At 46.5% G+C, this 27,323-nt stretch overlaps 1 protein-coding gene across 20 annotated transcripts in view; it reads left to right on the top strand.

Moving 5' to 3' along the window:
• Positions 1–27,323, top strand: part of LOC120948186 (potassium channel subfamily T member 2) — a 153,832-nt gene that overhangs the window by 110,781 nt on the left and 15,728 nt on the right. For 17 of the 20 annotated variants that reach the window (XM_040364271.2, XM_040364272.2, XM_040364275.2 and 14 more), the window contains 16 exons: positions 9,289–9,368; positions 10,488–10,587; positions 13,682–13,880; positions 14,522–14,596; positions 15,081–15,164; positions 16,656–16,750; positions 18,052–18,235; positions 18,883–19,146; positions 19,577–19,755; positions 19,887–20,027; positions 20,780–20,929; positions 21,030–21,229; positions 22,245–22,463; positions 24,376–24,648; positions 24,714–24,867; positions 26,910–27,050. In XM_040364271.2, the coding sequence (XP_040220205.2) occupies positions 9,289–9,368; positions 10,488–10,587; positions 13,682–13,880; positions 14,522–14,596; positions 15,081–15,164; positions 16,656–16,750; positions 18,052–18,235; positions 18,883–19,146; positions 19,577–19,755; positions 19,887–20,027; positions 20,780–20,929; positions 21,030–21,229; positions 22,245–22,463; positions 24,376–24,648; positions 24,714–24,867; positions 26,910–27,050 (2,538 nt within the window). The remainder of the gene's footprint in view (positions 1–9,288; positions 9,369–10,487; positions 10,588–13,681; positions 13,881–14,521; positions 14,597–15,080; positions 15,165–16,655; positions 16,751–18,051; positions 18,236–18,882; positions 19,147–19,576; positions 19,756–19,886; positions 20,028–20,779; positions 20,930–21,029; positions 21,230–22,244; positions 22,464–24,375; positions 24,649–24,713; positions 24,868–26,909; positions 27,051–27,323) is intronic. The other 3 variants (XM_049606696.1, XM_049606701.1, XM_049606698.1) reach the window with 2 other exon arrangements.

Raw genomic sequence — 27,323 nt, 5'->3', positions numbered from 1 at the left:
TCATGGGTTTTGCTGTCGGTGGCATGTTAGATTAAGATAGGTAAAGTATTGCTACATGCTTTGTTTCGGGAGTCATTTTTTTTTTCTTCCTCAAATGTTAACCCTCTTCATGGTGTAAGAGAAGCAACCGTAAAAGCTCGCACACATTACATTCAATTTCCAACGTTTTTGCTCGTGGTACGGGATACAATGCTGGGAGCTTAACTGAAGCTACTTTCATGCTTTAAGAGCACTTGAGCACAGTGTACTTCAACTCGTTCGCGGTGGCGTTGAATAAAAACATAACCTTACAAATCGATACCCCACGCGGTTGGCCCGACTTGGCCCGGCGCACCATAATCCAGCCTCCACGTTCAGGTGAAATTTCCCCGATTTTTCGTGACAAAAGCAAATAACATGTGCCTAACTTCCGGGAAGCGAACATCACAAACTATCTACTAGACACGTATTACCGAACACACACACACACGTCCATAAAATTAACATAAACGCTAACGTTCTGCCCCAACTTTCGATGACACGTACAGGGTATTGTGGGTCGTTGCAGCGGGTTTGCCCTTTTCAAGTGCTTAATCGCTTAATGCTCGCACGTGGATGGATCTGTTCGAAAGGATGAACCGGGTTTCCATGTAATCGCCTCCCACTCATACACACACACACACTCCCCCGGAATCTTGCCGTGGGGCATAAATGCAATGAACCGGCGACAACACAGCAGCACAAGATGATGCTATGATGTCTGAAGATTAGCATCTTTGAAGATTGTCCCATCGCCGTGAGCGGGCAAAAGGGTGGTTTCATGTGTGGCTCAATTCATTGCAAACCCCTATTCAGAGAAACCTATAACCTTGGTTCATTCCTGGGTGTGTTGTGTCGCAAGCAATAACTTGTTTTTATTGGTTGGGGTTTTTGCTGGTAAAGTACGCTTTAGAAGCATCAACAGTCAATTTCTGAACCATAATAAGCTTGTTTACAAAATGGATATTCGTTGTTTACATACGAAAGCCCAGATAACATCATAACATCATTGAAGTCAATTAGTCTAAGCGTGCATAATAGCATACTTTATCGATGCAAATTGCAAAATTCCGCAAATCGGGCTCGTGTCTGACCACTCCATTTAAAATATTACATCCAAATACAGTGACCACACTGGGTCTATCACACACTGCCCTTGAACTGCTCCACGTGGGAGACTTCAAAACATTCGCAACGCTCAAGGACGCTAGACGGCTTCTTCTGAGAAACCCAACAAGAAACGATGTTTGAAAAGCACAAGCATTTTATTTTTGTTTGCCTTGCTGGAAGCTACCTTTGCATTCAAATAAACGTGTATCATTATCGTTATTTTCTTCTCCTGCCCTCTGTACTCCTTCATGTGCGTCCTCAGAAGAGAAGAACGCACTGTTTGCTTCACTTGCAAAACCCTTTTCTCCCGATGTGCCGAACCAAAAATGTGCTTACCTCTTTGCTATTGTTCTCGTCGGTGAGCTGGGATCGTAAGCAGCATTTACAATTTCGTGCGTTGTCAGCAAAAGAGGCGCAAGAGTTGTTACCCCCGTTATACAGAATCCCATATTTCACGGATATTAAACCAAGGCCAAGGCAACACGGCACGGCGCACAGTCGGCTTGGCTGTTTGTGCCTTAATGGAAATGCGTTTTTCGTTACACTTTAATTACGCCATTCATTACCGTGCGATGAAGTGATTTGGGCCCCGTTGGTGGGAGGTGAAGCACCACACCGGAAGAAACAACATTCCGAAATGCCAATTTACATGCCTCCCCACCAAGCTGAAACAAATTACCTCTTATTATTCCGTGTAATCCGACCCGTCCTGAGCTTTCATCTGCAGGACGGTTGTGCAAATATTATTCTCAGGTGAAAAACATTCATCCCGCTGTCCCTCTTCCGGCGTCCATTTTCCCAGGAAGGATCTCTCTCCCGAACGCACCCGGTGACACACATACACACACACGGTGAGGGCACGGGGCGTTGGAGGTCTGGGTCAGCAAAGAAGAAACAGCAAAGCTCACGGAAATGCAAATTTGTAATTAAGTTTGCCAAAGCGTCGGGTGTGCTCGTGCTCGTGCCCTGCTTGGTGGGCCAGTTTTGGCGCGGGCTCAATTTACCGCAAATGAATGATGAAAAATGAGCTTGGATGAGCGTGAAATTTGAAGTGCTCGCCTCGAACCAGTCCTTGCATGGGCGTCGGATTTCCGTGAGAGTGCCCAAGTGCTTGGGCAATTATTTCGGCCACCCTCAAACCCGTCGTCGAGACGGTGCCAGAGCTCTCATCGTGCCACGTTGCGGTAAAACGGTTCAAGTAGACCGTCTTTGATTTGTTGCACAAACGATTGGAGCCTTGCGGTGCCTGCCAAAAGGCTATCACCGGCGTGGGTTATGGTGAGCAAATTTATCGTTTTCTCGTCTGCTGAGAAACGGCCAGTTAGATTATCTCTCCAAGGGCACCACTGACACATACCCGACGCCGACCGTTAGCGTCTGGGCTGCTGGGGAAGTGGTGGCATTTCATTAGAGATACTAATAGAAATTATTGTTTGAGGAACGACGCAGAAAGGGCAACCTGAAGATCGGGTTAAGATAAGCAAACGTGCCGAATTATTACACCAAATAGCTAAACATTGTTAATGGTTAGAGTCAAGAACAGCAAGTTCGGGAAGCGCTTGAATTTGTTTGCCTACAACAGAACCATCCTTTAGCGTGTACCATATTTGAATCGTTCATTAAAAAGACCTACAAATAGAGTGTTCCTTTTACTAGAAGAGAAGACACACGCATTGTGGCAGCTGTCATCTATCAAACTTCTGCTCGAGTTGCGCTGGTAGGACCTTTTTTCAATGTTTATTCCAAAAAAACGCCCACCAAAAATAAAAATAAATCATTACCAGCTGTCCGTCCCTTGTCGCAACAATCGCGACAGCGATCAAATCCTGGGCCCCGTTTTGGGACGTTCTCTTTTTATTGTAATTGCAGTGGCAATCAACAAAAGACGTCAACCCTGAAATGTAATTCAATTCGCGAATTACTGCAGCCACCGATTACTATAAAATTGCGAAAAGAAAAAGCAGAACCAGAAACTCGGTTGACACTTTTACGAACCAAAAAGAAACGGAGGAAGATGCCACACACATCCGGCAACAATGTGGAATAACTTGAAGAAATGAAAGTTTCAAAAGCTCGTTTCACACCAAATTGCCCCAAAAAAAGTGGTTGTGTGTCAGAAGCGATGGCCTTGAAATGATCTGCTAATTCCATTTTCTCCTTCCTTTCTCCTTTTTCTACCGTGTATCTTCTACGCTGACCATTCTTCAATAACCGCAGTTCTGGACACACACACACAAAAAACACAGACTAACGCAAGGAACCAAATACAAACCTCTCCTCGAACACCATTGTGTTGTGACCGAAGCTGCTGAAAATGACTTTGCCTGAATGTTTGACAGGAAACCCCCGTACACCACTCGCACACAGATTTCTAGCAGCTTTCACTGCAAGCGTTCTTTCCCGTAGGGGCGGCGTTCTAATAATCGGGTCGATGCTGGGCGCTTCTCCACTATTTGTCCGTCCAGCCCGGTCCGACCAGTACCATGCATTATTTGGGAAACTTTGTCGCCCAACCACAAAGGAATGGCTGCTGTTTGCGAAAAGTGGGTTTGCTGTTTCTGGAAGCTGAAAGTTGCTAACCGAACAACAAGTCAGTCTCAGCACAAACAATGGGAGGGAACGTAGCACAGCGACACTTCTTGCTTGGCATTTGTAAGCCATCTCTGCCCACGTGATACAATAGTGCAACGAGTGGTTGGTGGTGGATGTGGGAGACGTTTTGCTCACCATTCCAACATTGTTTATTCGCCAAATTGCAATCTCCTTTCCCGGGATGCATCTTGGGGAAGCGAAACCCACCATTGTGACCTTGCTCGCGCATTGCAGCGGGGCAACTGGTCGTTATTACTAGCAGCAACAGCTGCGGCAAACGATGTTCAACCAACTTTTCGACCAAGTTTAAATCGGTGGTGTGCTCACGGTGAAGGAGTACAATGTAAAGGGCACAGTTTGAACCAAACAGCCAACAGTTTGTTCGGTGTGAAAACAGTAGTGGAAGATACATTTGTTCCTTCCCAAAAGCCAATTAGTGTTATCGAAAACGATGAAATGGATAGTACAAATACAGCACAGGAATTGATTTTCCTTCAAAAACAAAGCAAATGAACAAAACAATAGAAAATGATACGATTATCACAGTGAAACATTGAGAATGCACGGCAGAAGCTCCCCAAATGCACACGTTTGCATTATGCAACTGCTCGACGCCATCCTCATCGGCGACTCCGTTCGTTGTCATCAGAGTACGAACCTTTCAACCGTACTTCCCGCCAGATAAAATATGCATCCCCTTCTGCAACATGCGCCAATGCAGTTGTGCTGCGGAGGCAGCCATACACGAGACACACACACATACGCGCGGGGCCCGACTTTGCTCCGTGGTTGTCGGAACTGCTCTTTCCATAGCTCTCTGGCGATAGCTGTCACTGGTTTCGAGAAATGAATTTTCAAATTCAATCCGTTTTGGCCCCTCTATCTTTCTCTCTCTCTCTCGCTCTGTGGCTCCATTTCAACTGTGCTGTCCCGTGTGCGAAGGGAATCTGTCACATAGCTACTTGTTACCGGTGCAGTTTTGTTCTTCCCTCTTCTCGTATACATTATCCTCGCAAATCTATCTTTTCGGTAAATTTAGCTAAGCTTACCAGTGCGGTGCGGTAGCTGAAATCAAGTAGTACGAAACAACGCGACGAACACAGAAACAAGCAGGGCCAGCTTTTGGGACACACATTTGTCTTGCACAATCTGCTTCAATGCAGTGTGCCATCTCTTCATGTATCAAGTCCCCTACACCGGGGCGAGCTCTGTTTAAGGCTGTGTTTCGGTGTGCCGGTTTGCTGCTTTTGTACACGAACGTAGAATACTGGTTTAGCAAAAAGCCTCTCAGCGACGAGATAGAATGACTAGTGACACAGCGACTGGTGGATGAAAAATCACATTTTCCCCGTATCAGTGGCATCGGGCAGGCGACTCCCCCGGCCCCAAGCATCCGAACGGAGACGCTCTTATCTCGATAATGTTGATCATAATTTATCCAATTTATTATCTTACAAATCCCATTCCCATTCCTGGTGGTGGACGGAGAGGGAGAGAGAGAAAGAGAGACAGGGTGAGGGGCCCGAAGTGCTGGCGCGCTACAAATTATTCCCGAGCGCGTCCACACGCACGTGCGCATGCAAATCCCTTAACCTTCGCTGAAAGCTATCCGCCCAGAGTTGTGTCTGGCGGGAAGAGCGGGAAGTAGCAGAAGCAAGCGGAACACTTTCCCAGCTGCCACGTTTCAAGAGAATTCATCCACTGGATTCGAAATCGAATCGTGAAACGTGAATGGAAAGCTGCCGTGCGCTTCGTCCCAACATGGCAAATGGGCCTCACTGTGTGGCTTGTTTTTGCGCGCAAAAATTTACAAGCAGTACGTACAGCCGAAGCCAAATCACAAAACAAAACAAAAATCAACCCAACAAGCTACCAAAAAAACAGCAAATGAAACCATCATTAAAATGCGACCCAGTTCCGTGGGCAGCTTCTTGTCGGTTTTGTCTGTTTTCTTCCGATTTTTACCACCTTCGCCTGGCGGTAATTCGAACTCAAAAATCCCCCGAAAATCACATCACAACACAGCTGTTTTTTATTCGCCACTGGTTCTGCCACCGCGTTCCGTTTTATATTAACTTTTACTTTTTGTGCCAAACCAACGTTTACAAACAACCAGGCGCACCCATCGTTTCGAGCAGCCTTTTTCGCCCGTTCGCTCCTCGTGCCACCATCGCAATCATTCTTCATTTTTAATTGGTGGTGCCAGAGCTAAGCTAAGGATCTGGATTATTTGAGGCAACACGACGAATCCGATGCTAATGAGCTACCATCTACGATTAATTTCCGTTTCCAACCACTCGAGCATCTCCCGGGGTGCTTCGAATCATTAGAAAGCTCTGTTTTTTTTTTTGTATTTGTACTTGTGCAAGACACGAACCCTCCTCCACCGTCCAATTCGCTTCAATTGTGCAACTCGAAAAAAAACAGTTTATTTCAAACCGCGCGGTAAGACTCCTTTTACTACCCCCAAAAACAAGAAGGTTTTCCTGCTCCTGAGCAACACAGCAACAGACTCGGGTGACGCCGAAGGAAATGAAACTTTTCAAATTAACTAATACCCAGACAAAGTGCAAGTCAACAAACAAATCGAGAGCACGGCAAAAGGTTGTTTCGTGGCTTGGTCGCGGTGGGTCGCCCGTTTTGCCGCGATCATAACAGTTGATCAGCCGCCGGGTCTTTCACCCACAAATCGACCCCCACACACACACACGCACGCATGGAAAACCGCCAAAGTTTGGTGTGTTTGTTTTAAATTAGAATTTATAACTCAATTAACTTTTGCTCGAAACAACAGCAACACAAGCAACAAAAGCGCCTTTCGAAACACACGGCTACGAACGGAACGAAATCTTGTCCCACAGTCTTTACAGTGTGTCTTACATGTGCATCCCAGGGTAACAGGGAAAAGCTTTCTAGCTAAGCGCACGGCCCAAAAACTGGCACAGTTCGCACAAAACAAGCACATGGTTTTCGAGCGAAATTAATTCACTCGTGCACTTGTGTGTAATTGAGTGTTTCAAAAGTCAGCTACCTCCGACACTCTTCCTCGGCGATGTGGCTTGCAAAGGTCCCTGCCAATTACCAAACATTTGTAGCGATTGATTTTTCTCAGCTTTCACCCGGAAACCTCCACTCACTGGCTGCTGTTGTGCAACACAGCAGTCGCATTTAATTTCGTTCCCACTGCGTCAAACCGTAAAGCGGTTCCAATTCTTCGTAAACCGGAAGCATGCTGCTGACGCTTGCCAGGCTGAGGTTTAATTTAAATTGATGATTTCATACAACAGCCTCAGCTACTGTTCGAAATCGAACCACCGTTTAACTTTGCACTGTTGGCAGTTTTGTAGTGGGAAAAGGTAGATTGAGCTTTTGTGTAAGTTTAAGCAGTTTAAAGAACAGTTGTTAGGGATTTTGTTTAACCAGAGTACTTTAACCTTCTTCTCCGAACCTATTTGCATCCGCTCTGGCATGCATTATTCAAAAACCATTGACATTTATGTCAAAGTGTTCTTCCTCACTTGCACTTCAATAACTTGTTTGTCAACCTATAAGGGCAGCCAGGCCCCTTTTCGAATCTGATTTCACTCCGCCCCTGGAGAGTGTATTGATTTTATCCCATTTAATTTGCAACTTCCACCCATAACCAAGCCCAGCATTGGGCCTTTTCCAATAACTCGTTCCTACACAACGGTATACACTACTACGCAAAGTGCTTTCCTACTCTCAATGTCCCAGAACCGATCCCAGTCCCTTCCGCAAGACAACCGCACTGCAAAAGCCTGCCAAAGCCAGCTGATTGACCGCAAAAACAAACCAGCACCAGCGAACGAACGTGGCTCGGTGCACACAATTTGCATCGTCGGCTTAAGGGATTTGGTCACCCCGAAACACTCTTCGATTACTGCGTTTTGTTTGATTTGATGCCCCGCCAAGGATTAGCAGAATGCCCTCCGGAACCTGTGGAACATGCTTGTCTGGAAATGCAGGGGGGGAATGCAACCGGACGGAGCGCTTTGGAGTGTGTTGACCGAAGTAAATGATGATGCTCAGGGTGTGAGGGGGAATGAGGAACGAGTTGGGCAGGCTGGACTATGCGAAGCGATGCCGGACTGTGAAGGACTGTGACCTTTGGAATTGTTTTACCGATTCGGGGTCGCAAGCAGGGTTTTACTCGAGACACAGGCGCATGGCGTGTTCTGCTCGAATGACGAGTGTAAGCTTCTTTGTTAAAAGTTTTCTCAACCAAGCGTGAAATTGTGGCAACTACGTCATCGACCCAATGGACGACGAGTCAGTTCATTCGAGAGGGAAGAAGCAAGCGAGTAAGAACTACATGATCGCGCAAAAAACACCGGAGACACCGGAGGATCCAGACCAGAGGGAGTGGAAGAATCGAACCTGTGAAGTGGATAGAATGACGAATTCTATGACCCACAAGATGATGGTTCTGTGTACGCGTTATGCTTTTTCGTGAGGGAGGTGGAGAGAACCCGGTGTGCGCTATTTATAGCCCGGCCGTACGGTGGTTTTATTTTCGTGCCCCAACGATTAAATATAGCTCTGCGGCTGTGGCGAACCAAAAGGACCATTTTTCTTATTTCGCCGATACGTTTTCGATCGCCACGATGGGCACTGACGTCACGGTGGAAATTTAGACGGTGTGCAGCCAGGATCAATTCCATTTACTTTCGTACCTTTCGTGACCTGGTACTACGTCACATTTTTTTGTTGGCAGGGGATGTAGTATGATATGGTGGGGCCTGGGGTGTGAGCAAAAGTATAGCAAAACAACAACCTTCCGTAACAAAACATGTCGAACCTTTCCCCCAAACCGATCTGCTTGACTTGAAGCGGGATAAGTGAATGGGGAATGTATTGTTCTGCTATTCTGTGTGCGTGTGTGTATGTTTCCGTGTTTATTAAACAACATCCTTCACCGTCGGCAGCATGGCGCACACATGGGCACGGTTTCCGTGAAACAAAGACCCTCCCGCGGTAGTCCGACAAACTTCCGAGTTCGGTGCTTCTCGCAACCACTCACGGAGTGGTTGGTGGCACGGAGTGCCGAGGGGGGAGGGGATTTGGAACTTGTTCCGCCGTTGGCAAAGTCTCTTTGTTCTGAGCAGCTTCAGCGCCTCAGACAGACAGACAGAATCCACACCATAACCATAACATCCACATCTTTTCTGCTTGAACAATCTGCAGCGTTGAGTGAATACGAATACGCCGTTTCAACACACCGCGTTGCACCCAACCCCATCCAGCCGGTACCAAAACCCGGTCAACTGTGTGTTGCCGATACGTAAATCTAGCCGTAAACGTGCGCACAGAGAGATGTCATCGAGTGGAAAGATAGGTTCTTTTTTCTTCCGAGGCCTTCAAACAATTTCTCCGAATTACTGTCCCGAATGACTCCTCGAGACACGTGCTAAAACGGTTGCTACTCAAGGTTGTTCCACATCATGTTAAAATGCGTTCCACGATTAGCCTCCAGCGTGCCAAGCCACCCCTTGATCATACACGTTCTTCTCTCATCCTTTTCTCTCCTTCTCTCTCTTCTCTTTGCAGAGTACGGGTAGAATATTATGTAAATGAAAACACATTCAAAGAAAGACTGCAACTATATTTTATAAAGAATCAAAGATCAAGTAAGTAAATCAACGCTGCGCTTAAATAAATACAAATTTTGCACTACCTTTTGCCCGAATCCTGGTCACGGCACCAAACAACTGCCTCCGAACGCGGCTTCCGTGGTCTTTTTTCGCGGGAAGGAGATTTGAAAAATCAACAAACACACGTACAACCTTCCCCGCGTTAGTTGCTGGAATCGTAAAATATGAATCATTTTCCACCGCACCGCTACATTCGTGCTGGAAAAATGTTGAATGTTCACCGCTGTTTTTTTCTTTCTCCTCCGCTGTTAGTAATTGCATCGCTTGCCTCCGATGCGCAGCTCTTGCCTTAATAATTCATCCCAAATTTAACCTTCCGTGCTTTGGGTAATTTCCCGAAGTAACAATCAATTACCGGTGATGGTGATGAGTGTGTCCGTGTGTGTGTGTGTCCGTGTGTGTATATGATCGTGGAAGGGGGCAATAGTACATGCTCCTGTCGGTAAAATAAAGTGCTCCCTTTCCGTTTCTCGCGTGACGTCCTGCCGGACCTCGATTAATCAGTGCACGTGTACGATGTGTTTCGAGCTAAATTGCTCAACCCCTGGTAAGGCAAGTAATACATCAGCTGCACTTCCTCTAAAACAGTGATCTTTACAACCCTTTTCGTTCACATAAAACACGGTTATCGATTGCCTCATGCCACCTGCCTGGTAGCTGGTTGGCAGGTAGCTGGCCCCTCACACACGCACACACACACAAATAACCCAATTTACCGAAACTTCGCAACTCGCACTTCCATTTCCTGCTAATTGAATCAAAATTTAAACCCTTTTGCTGCTCCGCTTCCGTTTTTTTTTTTGGGAACACAGCGGCTAACGTCTTTTTTGTGTCTTCGTTGTTGTTGTCGGGTGGCAACAACACAACACACCAAAACCATCAGACCACGGTTCGGAGGCATCGAATCTTTTGCCCATCATCATCATCGTGGTTCGTTTGCTCGATACACATATACAGCTCCGTAAAGTTCCAAAAGAAAACCAAGCTTTTTGCGTCGTAATTTATCCTTACATTTTGTGTGTGGCTCTCTCTCTCTTTCTCTCTCTTTCTCTCTCTCTCTCTCTCTCTTTCTCTCTCTCTCTCTCTCACCCACAGGTTTAAGGATACGTATCGCTAATTTATTCTTTAAGTTGTTAACCTGCATACTGTACATATTTCGGGTAGTTACGGATCTGAATCCAACGTTCGCAACCTGGTAAGTAAGCCATTTCCTGCCATGGTACTATTAAAAATCGATATCGAATCGTGTATTCATCAATGTCGCCCTTCTACTAGCCTCACACGTACAACACGAACGATGGAGGAACTATTTCATCGGACGTGTTCCTCTCTCTCGCTTTCTCTCTCTCAGTACTCCATCCAGCAGTGACCTTCTCCCAACCCCGGAAACACACAGCAAAAGCAGCAATAGCCAGGCATACAAAACCACTTAATCCATTAATTTAAACTTTCATGTTCCGTGTCGATGGCGGTGTTAATAATCGTCAACGGCTTGTAGTGGACGAAAGGTGGTGTGTAGTAGTGCGGAACTAGCAGGCAGTTTGTGATGTGCCGAACGGGCGGTGGTGGTCGGATTTGGACGTGTATTTTTTCACCCCTCCATCCCCTCATGACTGCGGTGTCCTTCAGCCCTTTCCCTCCCCCCCATTCTCACACCCAAACGCGTCCTAGTTAACCTAATTATGAAACGAACCATAATACCTGGCCCGTTGCTTCCGCTGCCGTTGCGCGGGCTCGTTGCGTGCCTGTACTGTTGCATGTAATAAGCTGCTGCAGGATGGGGTTTGGTGTGAATCCATACCACTAACTATCCTCATCACCGCGCTCCAGTCAAATGGCCTGTCACGGTAGATTGAGTTGTTCGGGTTGGGTCCGAGGCTCACACCCATTACCAACTCCAACAGGCAGGTGTAGGTGAAAAGGATTGCAAGTACTTGCATATTTATTTGTATTTTATTTAAGTTTGTGTCTACAAACACATACAGAACAGTAATGTGTTTTAAAGCATGCTTCATCTTTTGAAAGCTTTTGTGTCCATCACTGTAAAGTGTGGTATGCTTTTATTCCCTGCAACACTTCACTACTCTGTTCGGATTCGTTTGTGACAGGTTTATGGTAATCATGACCAAACTCGTTATTTCAATTTCCATTTGCTTCGGGGAAAAAACATGCAAAAAGTATGCTTAATCATACGGCACTAACTTCTGTTACTGTGTTATCAACAAAACCCCAATATGTTATTTCCTTTTTCCCTACTCTGAAACACAAATTCGATACCTTTACCGCTTTACAAGCACGTGCCCTCAAACACACAAACGACGACTCCACCAGGCAACATTGGACAGGTCGTTGTCAATCATAAGCAGGATGCCCGTCCCCCTGAGAAAGAAACGGCAACAAAGAAAATGGAAACTTTTTTCCCGTGTCTGACTTTTCATCCCGGAATAGAAGCCCCCCTCCCCCCCTCTCTCCCCTTTCTCGCGGGAGAGAAGAAAAAGGGGAAATGTTAATATTTAATGGCATTTTCAGATGAATAAGAACGCGCCATCGAAAACGATATCAATCGATGCGGTGGTGCTACGTTGCTGCGATGACGACGACTAGTTCGGGCAGGAATATTAATTTTTCAACCCGGCTCGGTTCAACTAACGAAAAACGGACCGTTTCCCGAGCCTGTTGGCGATGGTGGGAGGTGTTGGGGTTCCGAAAACAATTGCTCGGTGGTAGTGGTAGTCCTGGTAGTGGGCCCTGGGAACGTGGAAAGGTGTTTCCGCCGTAAGCGTTTAAGCGGCAATCTATTCTAGAGCTAACCTTGAACCACAACTCCATGCCACCGTCCATCACCGTTCGCAGCCCCAAAATTTGGTCCCCATCGAAGGTCATCCGGGACGAAGCCGAAACAGTGAACCTCGGCCGCAAGCATCTCTGCTTCGTTCTTGGCTTGCAGTTTCGGCTACGAAAGAACCACTTTTAAAGTGTTCACTTCACGCACACCAAGTAACAGCAAGATGAAGCAAAGATCCTTTGGCGTGGTTCCAGCAACCCCTGCCCTGTATCATGGCTTTGGTTGCGAAGCGCATTAAAAGGTCCCAAGATCCCCGGGAAGCGACATAGCATCGACCACCCTTAATCGCGCACAACAAAGGCAGTACGAGAGGCCCGAGGGCGAGGGCATCACGAGAAGCAGTGGGCAGAAATCCGAATGGAAACAAATTCAATTAATGTGTACATGAATATTCCATGAACTTTGAAACTGGAAACCTGGCGCGCGATACCCGACGCATTTTCTCGCTTCAGTTGAGGGACAAAAAAGGAAGCTTTTTAACATACGTGCGTCGCCCTGTATAGCCATAAAGTCGCATAAAAGCAAATCACGTTCCCAAAGGTACACCCCGAAAATGACATCAGCATGGAATGAATTTTCCCGAACCGAATTTGCAACGGACGACAACATTTCCCTCGGTCACAACACCTTTCTCGGGGTTCTATGTTTTCTTGGTTTTGGGACGATTTCCTGCAATCTGATCTGTCCGTTCGATTTTGAATGCATTTGAAAGTTTTTGATGTCTTACCAGGTGGGACTTACCTTGAACTCTGATTATGGAGATTAAAATTAACCACAACACCCTTTACTTATTACCACAAAAACACTACCAACACATACATTATTGAATAGGATTATATACACCTGCCGTATGAAAACAAAACTTTAAAATTCATAAACCGATCCATTAGCATCCAAAGCTTCACTGAAACTGATCACTTTCTCTCCACCGGTTGAGAATGGAGATCTAAATAACCAATCGATCTCACTAACACTTGTACATTGTAGAAGCCTAGGTGCGCTGCGAATGTGCTTTCAATCGACGTAGTCTGCTTTACAGTCAGATCGCACCGTTCTCACTAACACTACTCAAGCGTGTGCGTGGGCTGATTTCGGGCACTACATTGAACAATGGTGCTCCACCTCGCTTATCCAAACTATCAAACTAACCTTACTGCTGTGTTTTTGAGCTCAGCTTCCGATGACCTTTATGGGTCAGTTCCTCTCTCCTATCAATTCTTCACTATTCATCGTTACTTCAAGCGACGTCTGTCAAACGATACGCCTGGTTTGTTTGTGATGATGTGATGTGATTCTACTGCCGAAAGTAAATGACATTTAGCTAAGACAATCGAATTCAGTAGGCTGTGTAATTGATGAGTACACGTGGAAGATACTTTTTTGTTTACTTTAATACACCGAAACACATCGAATGTTGTGCATTAACTTCGTTCCCGTTTTCCAGCTACGGTTGCAAGGTGGGCAATAAGACGGAATTCCTCTGGTCGGCAACGCGAACCGAGGAAGCGTTCCAGGAGGATCCCATCATCAATTGGGACGCGATCCTGTGGGTGAACCGGCCTAACGAGTTGTGGGCCGTACAGTTGGTGCTGGCGCTAATTTCGCTCACGGAGGCGCTCCTGATGGCGTACCTCGGATACAAGGTAAGCACAATGACCGCGCAAAGAAAGCCCTGCTGCGAGAGGAAGTGTAATAGAGCTGGTAGGGAGTGTACTAACTTTCTTAATGAGAGGAAACCAAGCGATGAGAGAAATACTCCGCATATGCAGCAGGGCATCAAAGTCGGTGGAGAATAAAAAACCATTCAAAACGGCAGCTGATTACCACGTATAAACGATTTGATAGCAGTATAAATTTGTCATGCTTTATACGTGCGTTGCATAGCATCTGGTGCTATACGTCAGCGAAAAAACCCATAAAAATTCGCTATCTGTAAACCGCCAGAAGGTATGCAATGTACTTAGCAAATTTGTCTTTTTAAAAAGCCTTGAGGAATGTTTTGCTAAAAATGTTAAATGTTTCAGCCTTGCTACCATGCGTAAAACTAACCAATCAACAAACGAAAGCTATCTTTACACTTTGCTAGTAAAATATTGTTTCAAAACGGTCAATGTTTCAATTCCACTCACCACTACTGCTATGCTCGAAGAGTAAAACACACAGCTCAAAATTGAACATTGTTTATACTTCCTTCTATTTTTCTTTTTTATTCCTCAAGGGACGACTAACGTTCCGTTTTGTTCATACGCATCACTCACCATCAACTTTATCTTTCGCTTTGCAGGGCAACATCTGGCAGCAAATTTTATCGTTTCATTTTATTCTGGAGCTCGTTACAACGATACCATTCGCAGTGACGGTAAGACAAATGACTATGTCCCTTCTCCCATGGCTGGTCAAACAGCGTTGATGAGCCTACGTTGCGTGTCTCTAGTAGCAATAGTAGTAGTAGTAGCAATAGTAGTAGTGTGTGTGTGTGTGTGTGTGTGTGTGTGTGTGTGTGTGTGCGTGTGACTTTCTCTTTCTGCTTCGACTCAAGGACGTCGTCGTCCGTTGGTCGCAGTTCACGACGCCCCCCCCCCCCCCCTCACAGCGACGTCCATCAAGAAGACGTTCAACGGTAAAAGGACGGGGACCTGCTCCCGACTGGTGCCGTGTGTCGACTTCAACTACGAGGACAACGTCTAGCGCACTGATTCAATTGAGAATTAAGAATTAATGAAGTGTGTTTTCACTCTCTTTCTTTCTTTCTTTCTTTCTTCGCTTTGGCTCCACTGGCCCTCCATCCCACCATGACGGAACACCATGACCGTGCCCTACCACTACACACTGCCATGCAACAGATTTTATGGCCCCCATTCAGGAACTTATTCATTCCAGTGTTTCTGAACTGCTGGCTCGCTAAACGATCGCTCGAGAACATGTTCGTAAGTATTTGACTCAGACGCTTTCATCATTCCTGCTCTCCCTGCACCCTCCCTTGTGGTCGCCCTTTCTCGCGGGACGAATCATTTATCCCATACTGGCTGAAAGAAGGCAGCCGTAGCCATCCACACGCTCCCAAAGTCCCATGCCAAGTGAGGGGGAGGGGGAACAACTGCTCCAAATTGACTCCACGACATGAAGAAGCGATAATATCACGGACGCCGTTTGCCAGCACTGCTCCAAAAACCTTTTATACTCATTGTCTTTCATATCATCCACTGCGACGATCCACTACTCCCCCTCCCCCTTCCCCACTGCTACCCACACAACAAGGATGGGGATGCAAGAAGGACCTACGCCACGCCAGCGGACCGTTTTGATTATGGTTCATTCATTTTTATTTTATTATCATATCAAACTTTTACGACCAGCTCATTCGACGATTCTCCCGGCACTCCCGGCAGGGTATATGGTTCCCCAAAAAAGGAAAAACTTGCACAGCGATTGTGTGGCCAGGACAAGAGCTTGAAGCCAAAACTAAACATACATACATACACACAAACACGGTCAGAAGTGACGTCTGGCGTGGTGTTAAGCGTCGTTGGCTTTAGGGCTACTAACTCCTCCCACTGCTCGTGCGTTTCCCCAAAGGGAACGCAAAATAAAACCAGAGCAACGTTTTCCACTGCAGTCATCGCAGTAATCGCAATCAGCACCACGCCGAACGGTGTCCCTTTGTGGTGAAGGGGTTATGGCCTGGTGCGTCCCGGTACTAAAAGGTACACCCATCCTGCACGGTCTAAAAAGGGATCATAATGAGCGGAGTTAGTTTCGGTGAAGCTTTTTTTCTCTCTTTCGGGTGCAATTCTGCATCGTTGGCTAATCAAACCAGAATGGCCAGCAGGGCCGAAAGTTCGAAGTGAGTGCTTTATTTATGATCCCACCAGTCAGTACCCACACACACGCGCTGTTGAGCCCTCCCAGTTCGGAAACCATCCCGTGTGGGTCGTTATTGTCCGAAGGGTTGTGGCACCACTGCTGACGGCTGCAAATATGGCCGGCAAAGATGTGTATTTAATGTGAATTTGCTGCTTTCTTCATTCAGCACACAATCATCATCCTTCCGGCTGATGATAAGATGACTGATCTGGACTATAGTTATAGCCGCCATGTGCCACCGGGCTGCTCTCTGTCCACTTGAACACATAAAACCTCCTTCCTACCAGTTCCTGTGAAACGTAGTCATCAGGGAGTGATGATCCGGGCAATGGCAAACGGCCCCATCTGCGCCACACTCTTACCACATATAATTGCTAAAAGGGCGTATAATTGGATGTCCATTAGGGAAGATTTTAAGACCCCCGGTGGGAGTTCCCCCATACCACGAACCCATTGCTTGGTTCTTCGTGGTCTTTCTTTTTTCGGCTCTATTATTGCCACCATTAATAATGCGTCCTGTTGCCCGGTTCTCTGTCTTTCCCTTTCTCGCACAGAATGATCTTCATCGAGCGATGCAGAAGTCACAATCAGCGCTATCGCAACAGCTGACGATCCTGTCGGCGACTCTACTCTGCCTAGTGTTCACAAGGTAAGCTTTTTTTCATTTCCATCCTTAAGTAGGTTAGATGTTCCTCGCCTTCGTGTTCTCTTAACCTTAAACCGACATTCTGATTGGTGGTATAAGGAGCTCCTCCAGTTCCCCTGCCTGAGCACACTGTTGCACATCCGGAAACCGAACCACCTGATGATGGTGATGATGGCGATGCCTTGCTATCGAAACCCTCATTTAGTGCATGTAAAAACGTTGATGTCTTCACTATCAAGACCTTTCCTCACCCTGTTCGCTCTTTCTCCCCTTCTCTCTCTCTCTCTCTCACTCTTTCCCAACGATTCAGTGGTAAGAATCCTTTGCACGCGATGAAAATCAATATTTAATGTGCGACCGAATCGGTTCCTGACATAACCTCAACCGGAGCTTTTAAATCTTTCCCACCCGTAACGACGCCTCACGGCTGCGCTGGTAGTGGTTGTCGCTTGCCACCACTGAACCGCTGAACCAGGGTCAAGACTGCAAGGCCCGACCTGTACCCGTCGAGGTTTTTCCGATTTCGTTTCCATTTCCATTTTTCCCGTTTGGCATCGCTTCCCGAATTCCACTTCCCCAGGCCAGCTCCACAGTTGGGTTACTTTATTTAAATTTCCACTATTTATGCTAATGGTTAACCGGGAGAGGAGGAGTAGGAAGGGAACGAGCAAGAGGGGCTCCGTGAGAGTGCAGCGTGGCCGGGAGGATTGTTGTTCCAGTGCTCCAGTGTGGAATGGAGTGGAATGAATAATAATACGCCGATGTTCCAGTACGTTCTCGGTCTTCGACTCTTTTTTGTTGCTGTTGTTATAGTTGCTTTGCGTACTGTCACTAGCTGTACGGTTGGATAGAGGGTATCATAAATATATAAAGCTACTTAATGTGTACGCCGCTTTTCCGTTCAGCCGTCGACGCTGTCAGCCTTGCTCTATTCTCTCTCCGTCTCTTGGTCTGTCTCGCTGCGGTACTCGTTTAGTATTCACGCTGCGATTCCGTGTTTCGGCGTGCTGGATGGATGTCTTAACGTATCGTGCGCTTCACTACAGTGTCCCTGGTGTAATAATTTAATTTAAACAATCCATTTCCATCCCAAGGAACGTTGTAGTTTTCCCGCTTCTCACTTCCTTTAACGGCCTCCATTTCGCGGGAACTTCCGTGCTACGAGGCAAACGTTGAACACTTCCCGTAGTTTCTGTAGATTTGTGTCTCGGTTTTAATAAAACGTGAACTTTGAAATGTGTGTGTAGTTGCTTTTTTCAATGATTTTTTTCTTCTTCTTCTTCGCATCTTCTTTTGCTTCTCAGCGTCTGTGGTATACAGCACTTCCAACGGGCCGGCCATCGACACTTAAATCTGTTCCAGAGCACCTACTACGTGGTGGTAACGTTCTCGACCGTCGGGTACGGTGACTTTGTGCCCGACATTTGGCCCTCCCAGCTCTTCATGGTCATCATGATTTGCGTGGCACTAATAGTGCTTCCGACGCAGGTGAGTAAAGCGCCTAGAGGTATGCAATGTGCGGTTCAAAACCCTTCCAAAACTCGGTAAATTAATAACGAAAAATAGTGACAGTAGTCTGTTCCACAAAATAGCCTACTTTAATGAGCCACTTTGGCTGACCGTTGACAGTATTGAGAACCGACCGACAGAGTGTTACTCTACGCTTCCCGTCACTAAACACTTACCACTGCAGTCAGCGTCCATTATGAAAATAATTTCTCACACTGTCACTTCCATCCTGTGTCGGTGCGGAATGTACCATGACAGTCTAAAAGCTTTCATTCCACACCGTGCAGAGGAATGGAAGTAAAATCAATAAACTTATATGTCGCGCTCCATGCGCAAGCTGCTGCACTCCATTGGCTGGCGTATGCTGTGGCGTCAGCTGTTGACAAGGCTGTACCATTGCTGTACACACAGCTTCAAATGACAATTGCGCGCAACGCATTTTTCGGCAACGCTCCTCCGAAACGGTGATTATTATTCCGGCAAATCAAATGAAACTTAATTAGATGATTTTGCTATACCATCACACTTTCTCTCGCTCTCTCTCTCACGCGTTTTGCTAATGCGCTTCTGTATCGTTTTTACTTACACATTTTATTTCTTTCTCGCGTTCCACTCTCTTTCCATAGTTTGAACAGCTGGCGTTCACGTGGATGGAGCGGCAGAAGCTCGGTGGCAGCTACTCCTCGCACCGGGCGCAGAGCGAGAAGCACGTCGTCGTCTGCTCGACCACGCTGCACGCCGACACCATCATGGACTTCCTGAACGAGTTCTACGCTCATCCGCTGTTGCAGGACTACTACGTCGTGCTGCTCAGCCCGATGGAGCTCGACACCACCATGCGAATGATCCTGCAGGTGCCGATCTGGGCCCAGCGCGTCATCTACATCCAGGTACGGGTGTGTGTGTGTGTGTGTGCCGGTGATTGTCTCGTCCCGGCCGGCGCTGAAACGTGACTCCTCATCTAATTAAACGCGATCGAGCGATGGGCGCACGTTGCTCCATTACGTTAATGCTTCCCGTCCCGGCCAGCAGCCGGGGTTTGGTTGCCGGTTTGAATCGGTGCTCGATTTGCGCGTGTTTCTATTAATTTCTCACCCACCATCCCACCTAGCCTCAGCTGGTGATGCAGTCGATTTCTTTTTCCTTTTCCCCTCCCTTCCACTGGTTTTATTTTACCCGTCACAAGACGCAAGCAAGGCAGCATCTCCATCGCCCAACCCCACCAGTGTTACATGGTCCAATTAATTTAAAGCAACCCCTTTTTGCGAACCAAGTTGTCCCATTAGGTGTACCTCAAGCGCTTTCGCTTTATATCTGCAGGGTTCCTGCCTGAAGGACGGTGATCTGGCGCGGGCCCGCATGGCCGAGGCGGAGGCGTGCTTCATTCTCGCTGCCCGTAGCTACGCCGACAAGACGGCCGCCGACGAGCACGCCATTCTGCGCTCCTGGGCGGTGAAGGATTTCGCACCCAATATCCCGCAGTATGTACAAATTTTCCGGTAAGTATTGCGTGCTAACTCCCTGGCCCTTGCTCCTGGCAAAGAAGGATGCTCATTGTCGGCTGGCTGTTGGTGACTTTACAACTTATTTCCCCCGTTTCTGTCTCTGTCTCTCTCGTTTTTTGTTGCAGACCGGAGAACAAGCTGCATGTAAAGTTTGCCGAGCACGTCGTCTGCGAGGATGAGTTCAAATATGCACTGCTCGCTAACAACTGCACATGCCCCGGGGCGAGCACGCTCGTCACACTGTTGCTACACACGTCACGAGGACAGTAAGTACAGCCAGCCAGTGGCGAACAGTTCGCGGGAATAATATACGGCAAGGGAGATTGCAATTCTGCTGAGATTTCACCCAAGATAGCACACTCTTCAAACTACCAACATGGAGAAAGGATCGTTTTTTTTTTTTTGCTACTCAAATGCTAACTTTCACTGATTTGTTCGTATTCGCTGCGTAGAGCATTGCATTAAAGCGTTACTCGTGTCGTGCTAGTTGCATACTTTTAGGAGCATTTCTTCGTACAGGGATCGTAAGCGTACGCAATGCCCACACAATAGAATCTGCCTTGTGTTCTTATAACGTCAAACGAGCTTGAGTGGCATGTGGTTACTACTTTCTTCATAATCTGTACCACGTACCACCCGTTTGTCATAATCCAAGAACCAAGTACCAAGATTGTTATCTGTAATGAAGCTTTGTTGAAATTCAAAGCCCTTCTTCTCTGTGCTTACCCAAACTATACGCTCCCCAGTACGTTTCCCCAGTACGAACTGAAGTAAACCATATCATCTCCACCTAATGGTACCACAGGGAGTATAAGGGGGCAATAATGCACCACAATTCTTCCATGCTGGTTTCGCGCACCCTGCCAACAGAACCAATGGAATTGTGCTGCATTACGTACACATTAATTGTGTGTCATACGACGTAAATCCACATCACGATCAACTTGTGCAAGACTGCTCACTGCGTAGGAAATAATCATCTGCGTCAATTCCCTTCTTTCTCACATCCGCGTAACAGGGAGGGCCAACAGTCGGCGGAAGAGTGGCACCGGCTGTACGGCAAGTGCTCGGGCAACGAGATTTATCACATCGTGCTCGGGGACAGCCGGTTTTTCGGCGAATACGAGGGGAAAAGTTTCACCTACGCCAGCTTTCATTCGCATCGCAAGTAAGTTAGGACACGGCGCATGGTGGCAGCAGCATTGGTGATCATCATCTGACCAATCATTTTCTCCCCCTCCCCCCCACACTTTCCCGGTTTGACACAGATACGGAGTGGCCTTAGTCGGAGTGCGACCCGCGGAGCTGCCCGAGTTCTACGAGGAAACGATACTGCTCAATCCCGGGCCGCGGCACATCATGAAGAAGGATGACACCTGCTACTACATGAGCATCACCAAGGAGGAGAACTCGGCCTTTGTGGTGAACCAGAACCAAAACCAAAGCCCCGATCAACCTCCGAAGGAAGGTAGGTGGTGTTGCAGGAGGAATTCCTTCGCTGCAAGGTGTCCTCTTCTTCTCTAGTTCTATCTCTCTGTCTCTCCCCCCCTATTGCTCTATCAATCTCTCTATCACCCTCTCTGTCTCTTTCTCTCGCCATGTCCTCGTGTGTCCTCCGTGTACGGCTTTAAATGGAACTCCTACTACTCGATTTGTTTGCCTTTTTGGTTGTAAGCAATGATTAAGTTGTCTTGTTTTGTTGGTTAATTTACTGCCATTCTCGTTGTTGGAATCTCCGTATGTTATGTGACGCTTATCTTCCGTTTGTCTTCACGAACAACCTCCCCATTTCCCACAAACATCTGAACCCGTTTTACCCGTTTAAACCATCTGCATCCCGTTTCGTTTCCTGTGTGGGAGTTTAATTTTTGGAAATTTTAATTCCCCTCTTTTGGTTCGAGTCCGTGGTTTTTGTTTCCGTGTGTTTGCGTGTGACTTGTTGTTCCCACTCGTGAGCTAGCTGCGTGTGTGCGTGTTGCGTGTGTTGAGTGCTCCCAATCAAATCAGGCCCCCTCCCCTATTTTGTTGGACCTCAAACATGTTCTTAGTGTGCAACCTTCTATTCCACTACCCATTCCTGCTTGGACGTTCCCAGGACGTTGTGTTGCTTTGGTTTTATTCACAGGAGTACTCGACGCCAGTTAGCATCCCCAAGTCACGGCACACTCACCGCCCTCCGCTCGGTTATGCTTTTTCGTATGGCTTCTGTTATTCGTATGGCTTTTGTTTGCAAGGGAAGTCCACCGCCCCCCCCCCCCCCCGCTCCTCCCCCACTGTTGCAACTACACCTCAAGCGTCCACGGAGCACTCCGTACCGAAGGAGCACCCTTTCATTTTTTCCTTCTTTCAATCCACCTTCCAACGTAAAACCAAACAGCCCCTGATCGAAGCGCTGTGTACAGCCATTCCACCAAACCAGGATACGGTTTCCTGTTTTCTTAATGCCAATGTCTTCCTCTCGATTGTCCTCTCGATCTACCCAGTAACCGCGAACAACAACAACAACAACAACAACAACCACAACATCAACAACAACACCAACGGTGCCGGCGGTGGCTCCGTGCCGCCCATGGCCCCAGTGCCTTCGGTCTGTGTGCGCGTGCCGCATAGTCCCAGTCTCAATTCGGCCAACTCCGACAGTCCCGGCTCGCCGCGGGCCACTAGCAAGCTGGACGGTCACGACTTCACGACACTGGCCGTGCGTGAGTGTTCCCTTTCCCCCACTTGATTTCCAAAATTTTGCCTATTACTTAAACTATCTCTCCCCTCAACCCTCCAACCTGTAATCCACCAACCCCACGTTTGGAACCTTTGCCTGCAGCCAAGTTGCCTTCTACCAACTGCCTGTTTTACGCTCTAAGCTAGCTCCCGATCAATCTGCCAAACTATCAAGAACCTCGAATGCCATTCTTGACCTAACTACTTCTTCCACTTTACAATATGCTATCCTCATAAGTTGTGTTAGCTTATCTCGTATACTTCTACTTCTTCTTCGTAGCTTTGATTGAAAACTCTCTACTAGCTCTTTCTCTCTCTCTCTCTCCTCTGTCTCTTTGTTGCCTATCGAAGCATCTACTATGTTGAAAGTCCTCTGTCTAGTAGTTATCCGCCTATCTTCACTATCTGCATGCCAATAAGCGACCGTCTATGTAGTTTCATAGCAATTTTGTAGTTACTATTGCAAACGGGGATCGAAACATGACAATATTCCTCGCTTTTACTGCTTACTTAAATTTTTCAGGCAATGTTTATTGTATTTAACTAATTAAGATATATATTAATACAACACAACGTTTTTTAGACTAATAGAACTAACAAACGTCTTAGTAAAGTTGTTTTTGCTGTGCGGAATGCATACATTTAGGCGCACAGCTTCTCATGCAATGGCTTCGTTCATAGTAATTCGTTGTTATTATACTATTTTTTTTTAAGTATAAATCATAAATCATCCAAGCATTTTTATTTACGATACATTTGCCAAACAGTTTTAGTTTGAGCTGTCAACACCGTCACTATGAACGCAACCACAGTAAATGAGACTGTGTGAATTATTAAACTAATATTTATCCGAGCCTCGCCTCGCTGTGTAGCAGCATCTATTTATTTATGTATGTCACCAGGCGTTCAATCATTACCGACTGATTGCCGTTCGATTGTTGGTGTTTAAACATTAAAATCATTCATCATCCACGGCCGTTCGTTTATTGCTCGTTCTCAATCAGCGCATCGTCACCAACGGCTTGCACAACCAAACATGCATTTTTTTCACCTGCACCTGTTAATTACTCGTTCCTGTATGCGTTTTGGATGCAATTTATCTGCATGTGCCTGTTTACGTGTGTGTGTTTCTTTCGTTACGTTTGCATCCAGTGCTTCACCGCATCGGTTATCAGCGATAGCCGTTATTTCAGCGTTCCCCCCCCCCCCCCCCTGTCATGTTGGCCTATTTCTTGATTTTTCTCCACGCATTTTATTCCGATAAACAATTCAATTTTCAATCAATGGCTTATCGGTGAGCTTTTGCATAAATTTACGAGCGGATCAGTATCCGAGGGAACAGCGTTTCCCCGATCCTTATTTTTCAATTCTTTTTTGATTCCTGCTTTTGCCATTACTGTTCCGTTAATTTCAATCAACAATCAATTATTTTCAGCAGTTTAAAAGCGACCCAAAAAGCGCGTAACCTCGTGAATATGATTGCTGTTTTTGTTTCGCGTTTGAACTGGTTGATGAATTTATCGCACAAATTAAATGGGCGATAGTGAGCGCAATCGAACCGATTCGTGCCGGTGATGATTAACCGAGCTTTAGATAGGGTTTAAAGTTTGTTTTCAGTTTCATTTTCGAGTGCAATTAACTCTCTTTCAACGCTCTATTATAATGCTCTCCTTTGAAGTTATTTGAAGCAATCTATTTATATCACTTTAATTAATTAAATAAGTTAAACTCCTTGTGAAGATCCTTTTTAGAAGATGTCACATAAGTTTAGCAACGTTTAGTCATGCCAACTATCCCGCCGAAAGCTCCCGTCTTTAGTTCGGATGCATATGAAAAGGTACCAAACCAACGATAAGAGCGTTCCGCGACCTTTCTTTGCCCCACCTATCGTTGCAGCAACGACCTACACGGAGAGTGTCACTACCGGTGGAAGCAACCCGGCACCGGGCACTACCGCCCTCACCAGCGCCATCACTATCTCGGACTCGAAGTCCAACCTCAAGGAGAGTGCGGCGACACCGTTCTCGACGACCGCCCATACCACTACCACGACCACGACGACCCAGTCAACGCTAGGACCGCCAACCATCTCGTCCGCGAACCATCTCGAGATTCCAAGCGGCAACAACCCCAACCTGCTCAGTCCAGACATCCTCAACCAGCGGCGAGGTAAGTGTCAGTCGACAAACTGTATGTGCCTCACTGTATACCGCCCCTTTCGAACCCCCCAACAGGCAGTCGGAGACCCTCGATTCTACCCGTGCCGGACATGTTTACGTCGTCATCGTTTAGCATCTCGGGCGAGGACGGTATCGACGACGAGGACAACGAGAGCGACGACGAGATCGACGATGACGTGCCCTGGCGGTCACCGTCGGAGAAGATTGCGTAAGTATTACACCCCAAGCCAAGCAGCTGTAAATGGATGGATCGCAGGATATGGTAACGCGCCCTGGGAACAAGGGCAGTGCTAACATTTGTCCATCGGTGACATTTTCCAACTACTACTACAACTACTGCTACAGCTACTTCACCATAACACAATAAGCGTATCCCTTTTTTTGTTGCTTCTAACTGATCCATCCGGTCAACCGGCCCATACTTCACGTGAAGCCGGACACTATCAAGGCAGGATGTGGGGGAATGAAGATTTTATCAGCACAAAAACCGGAACTAAACTCTTGGGAGCGTTCGCTCCATGCTGAAGCGATGCGAAACGGTCAGCATGCATCTGTCAGCTGCAGTTTCGAATACGCAGTGACGTCTGCAGCAGGAGCGCAGGGGAACGGGGACCCACATAAACTGTGCAAAGCGGGGCGAGGATGCTCGCTCCGTTGTTTATAATGAGTGGTCAGTGCTATCTACCCGTTAAACTATAAATAACCCACTTTGTTGGTCCCCACGCCTTCTGTACCCGCGTTACGTCCCCATTTGTCTGGCCGTGGTCTGTGCTCGCTTTACGGATTTGCTCTATCTAAAGGGAGCAAATTGTTCTCTCATACAAACTCACACACACACACACTGCACACTGTTCTCGAGCGCGAGTGTACTCTACTCGGTGTGTGTGTGTTGTTGCCCTTCTTTGTTTGTTTAAGAAATTTATTCCATCTGACAGTTCTTATCCATTTCTGTCTAGTGTTGCCTCAGTCGGGCGAGCAGTAGAACAGTGAAGTTGAAAGCAAAATCAATAGAATAGCGGTTCTTATCCGGTGCATTGGAAGAATAGCTAGACTAGACATCAACTTTAATAGTTGCGTTTACTTTCCACTCATAAAGTTCAGACTGGAGTATGTGGATTTGGTACAAATTCGTATGCCATAAAATTTATTGGATTGTACATTTTTCTTTTCGTTCAGCTGAAATTAATTTACATTATTCAATTTATATGTTAAACAAAATTAACTGATAATCGATAAACCTAGACAGAAACCAATGACAATCAAGACAGCGCATGATAGTAAGTAATTCATGTAAATTGAAATATTTTCTCCCATTTTTTAAACAAATTTTTGGTTCTTTTTTAATGCTAGAACTTACCAGAATTGGGAGAAGAAAAACTAGACTTAAACTGTTTCCCTATATGCATAGTGAACTAGAATTATATTACGGTTTTCTCAAAGCTTTCGCACCAGAAACTTCATACACTTTCCTCCGTTCTTTTAGAAACGATATTTCCCCTAAACAAGACTCATTGACCGCGGATTTTACACTATTTAAGGCATTTGGTCCCACTTTCAACATATCCGCCTTAAGTTATGCAATTCACAGCACAGCAGTATCCTCTTTCCAAAGCTGTCAATGCAATCCTGCCCTTTGACCTTTTTCTCTGTCTCTCTCACTCTTGTGCTAATTGTTCCTGCTCACCCAGGTCGATTTTCTCTGTGTTTCATTTTGTTTACTGTTTTGTTTCCATCCTCATGTACACATACTTCCGCGAACCCGTTTTTATGATTCTGTACAATTGCCTGAACCTTCCTTCTATTCTTCTTTTTCTATTTTTCCACATTTTTATCTGCACGTCACTCTCTCTCTCTCTTTCTCTCTCTCTCTCTCTTTCTCTGTCACTGCACGAATGAACGATATCGTACCAACCACGATACGATACATTCCCTTCATTCCTGTACAAAACAAACAAACACACACACACCCACATGTGCCATTTTCCACAAACCAAACTCGGTGGCATTCGACCGAAACCATCGAATACACAACAACGAACCAACAACACAAAACATCATCCCTCATTGCTATGGATTCGATTTGGATGTAATCAAAACAATATTCCTTTCTAAACTTACGTACACACACACACACGCACACTCACACAACCGCACTTACATTCTCATGCACCTATGCACACGCACGTCTTACGTATCGTCCTTACTTCCACCTTCACCTCAACACACACTACCATATCACGCACACTCTAGTGGCGGAAGTGCAGATCTTTCGCTCCTGCAAACGGTGTCGCTCGTTCTGAGCTCATCCGGCGAATCGAAATGTTGTAGTTCGACATCCGATACCAAAGATTCAACTCACACACCCCCTGCATGGCATACTGACTGTTCCCGGTAAGTGTTTTTCCAGTTTTTTTCTTTTTCGTTTTCCTTTCCACTTCATCGCTGCTGCTCGACTCGCTCGCTCGCTCGCCCGCCCGATCGCTGGTTTGGCTTGTTGGGAAACGGTTTCTTAAGCTTCCGAACTGCTTGCTATTTTTCTATCATTGTACCTCTTTTCAACCTTCAATATCGATGCTAGTTCCTTCCTCCATTTCCCATCTCTTTCCATGCACATTGTTTTCATTCGTTTTCCATTACAATGATTTATAACCATCCTTTACTGAT

This window comes from Anopheles coluzzii, chromosome 2, assembly GCF_943734685.1.
Source record: "Anopheles coluzzii chromosome 2, AcolN3, whole genome shotgun sequence".
Lineage (NCBI taxonomy): Eukaryota > Metazoa > Arthropoda > Insecta > Diptera > Culicidae > Anopheles > Anopheles coluzzii.
The sequence above is the reverse complement of the archived record's forward strand: the minus strand, read 5'-3'. Positions and strand labels throughout refer to the sequence as shown.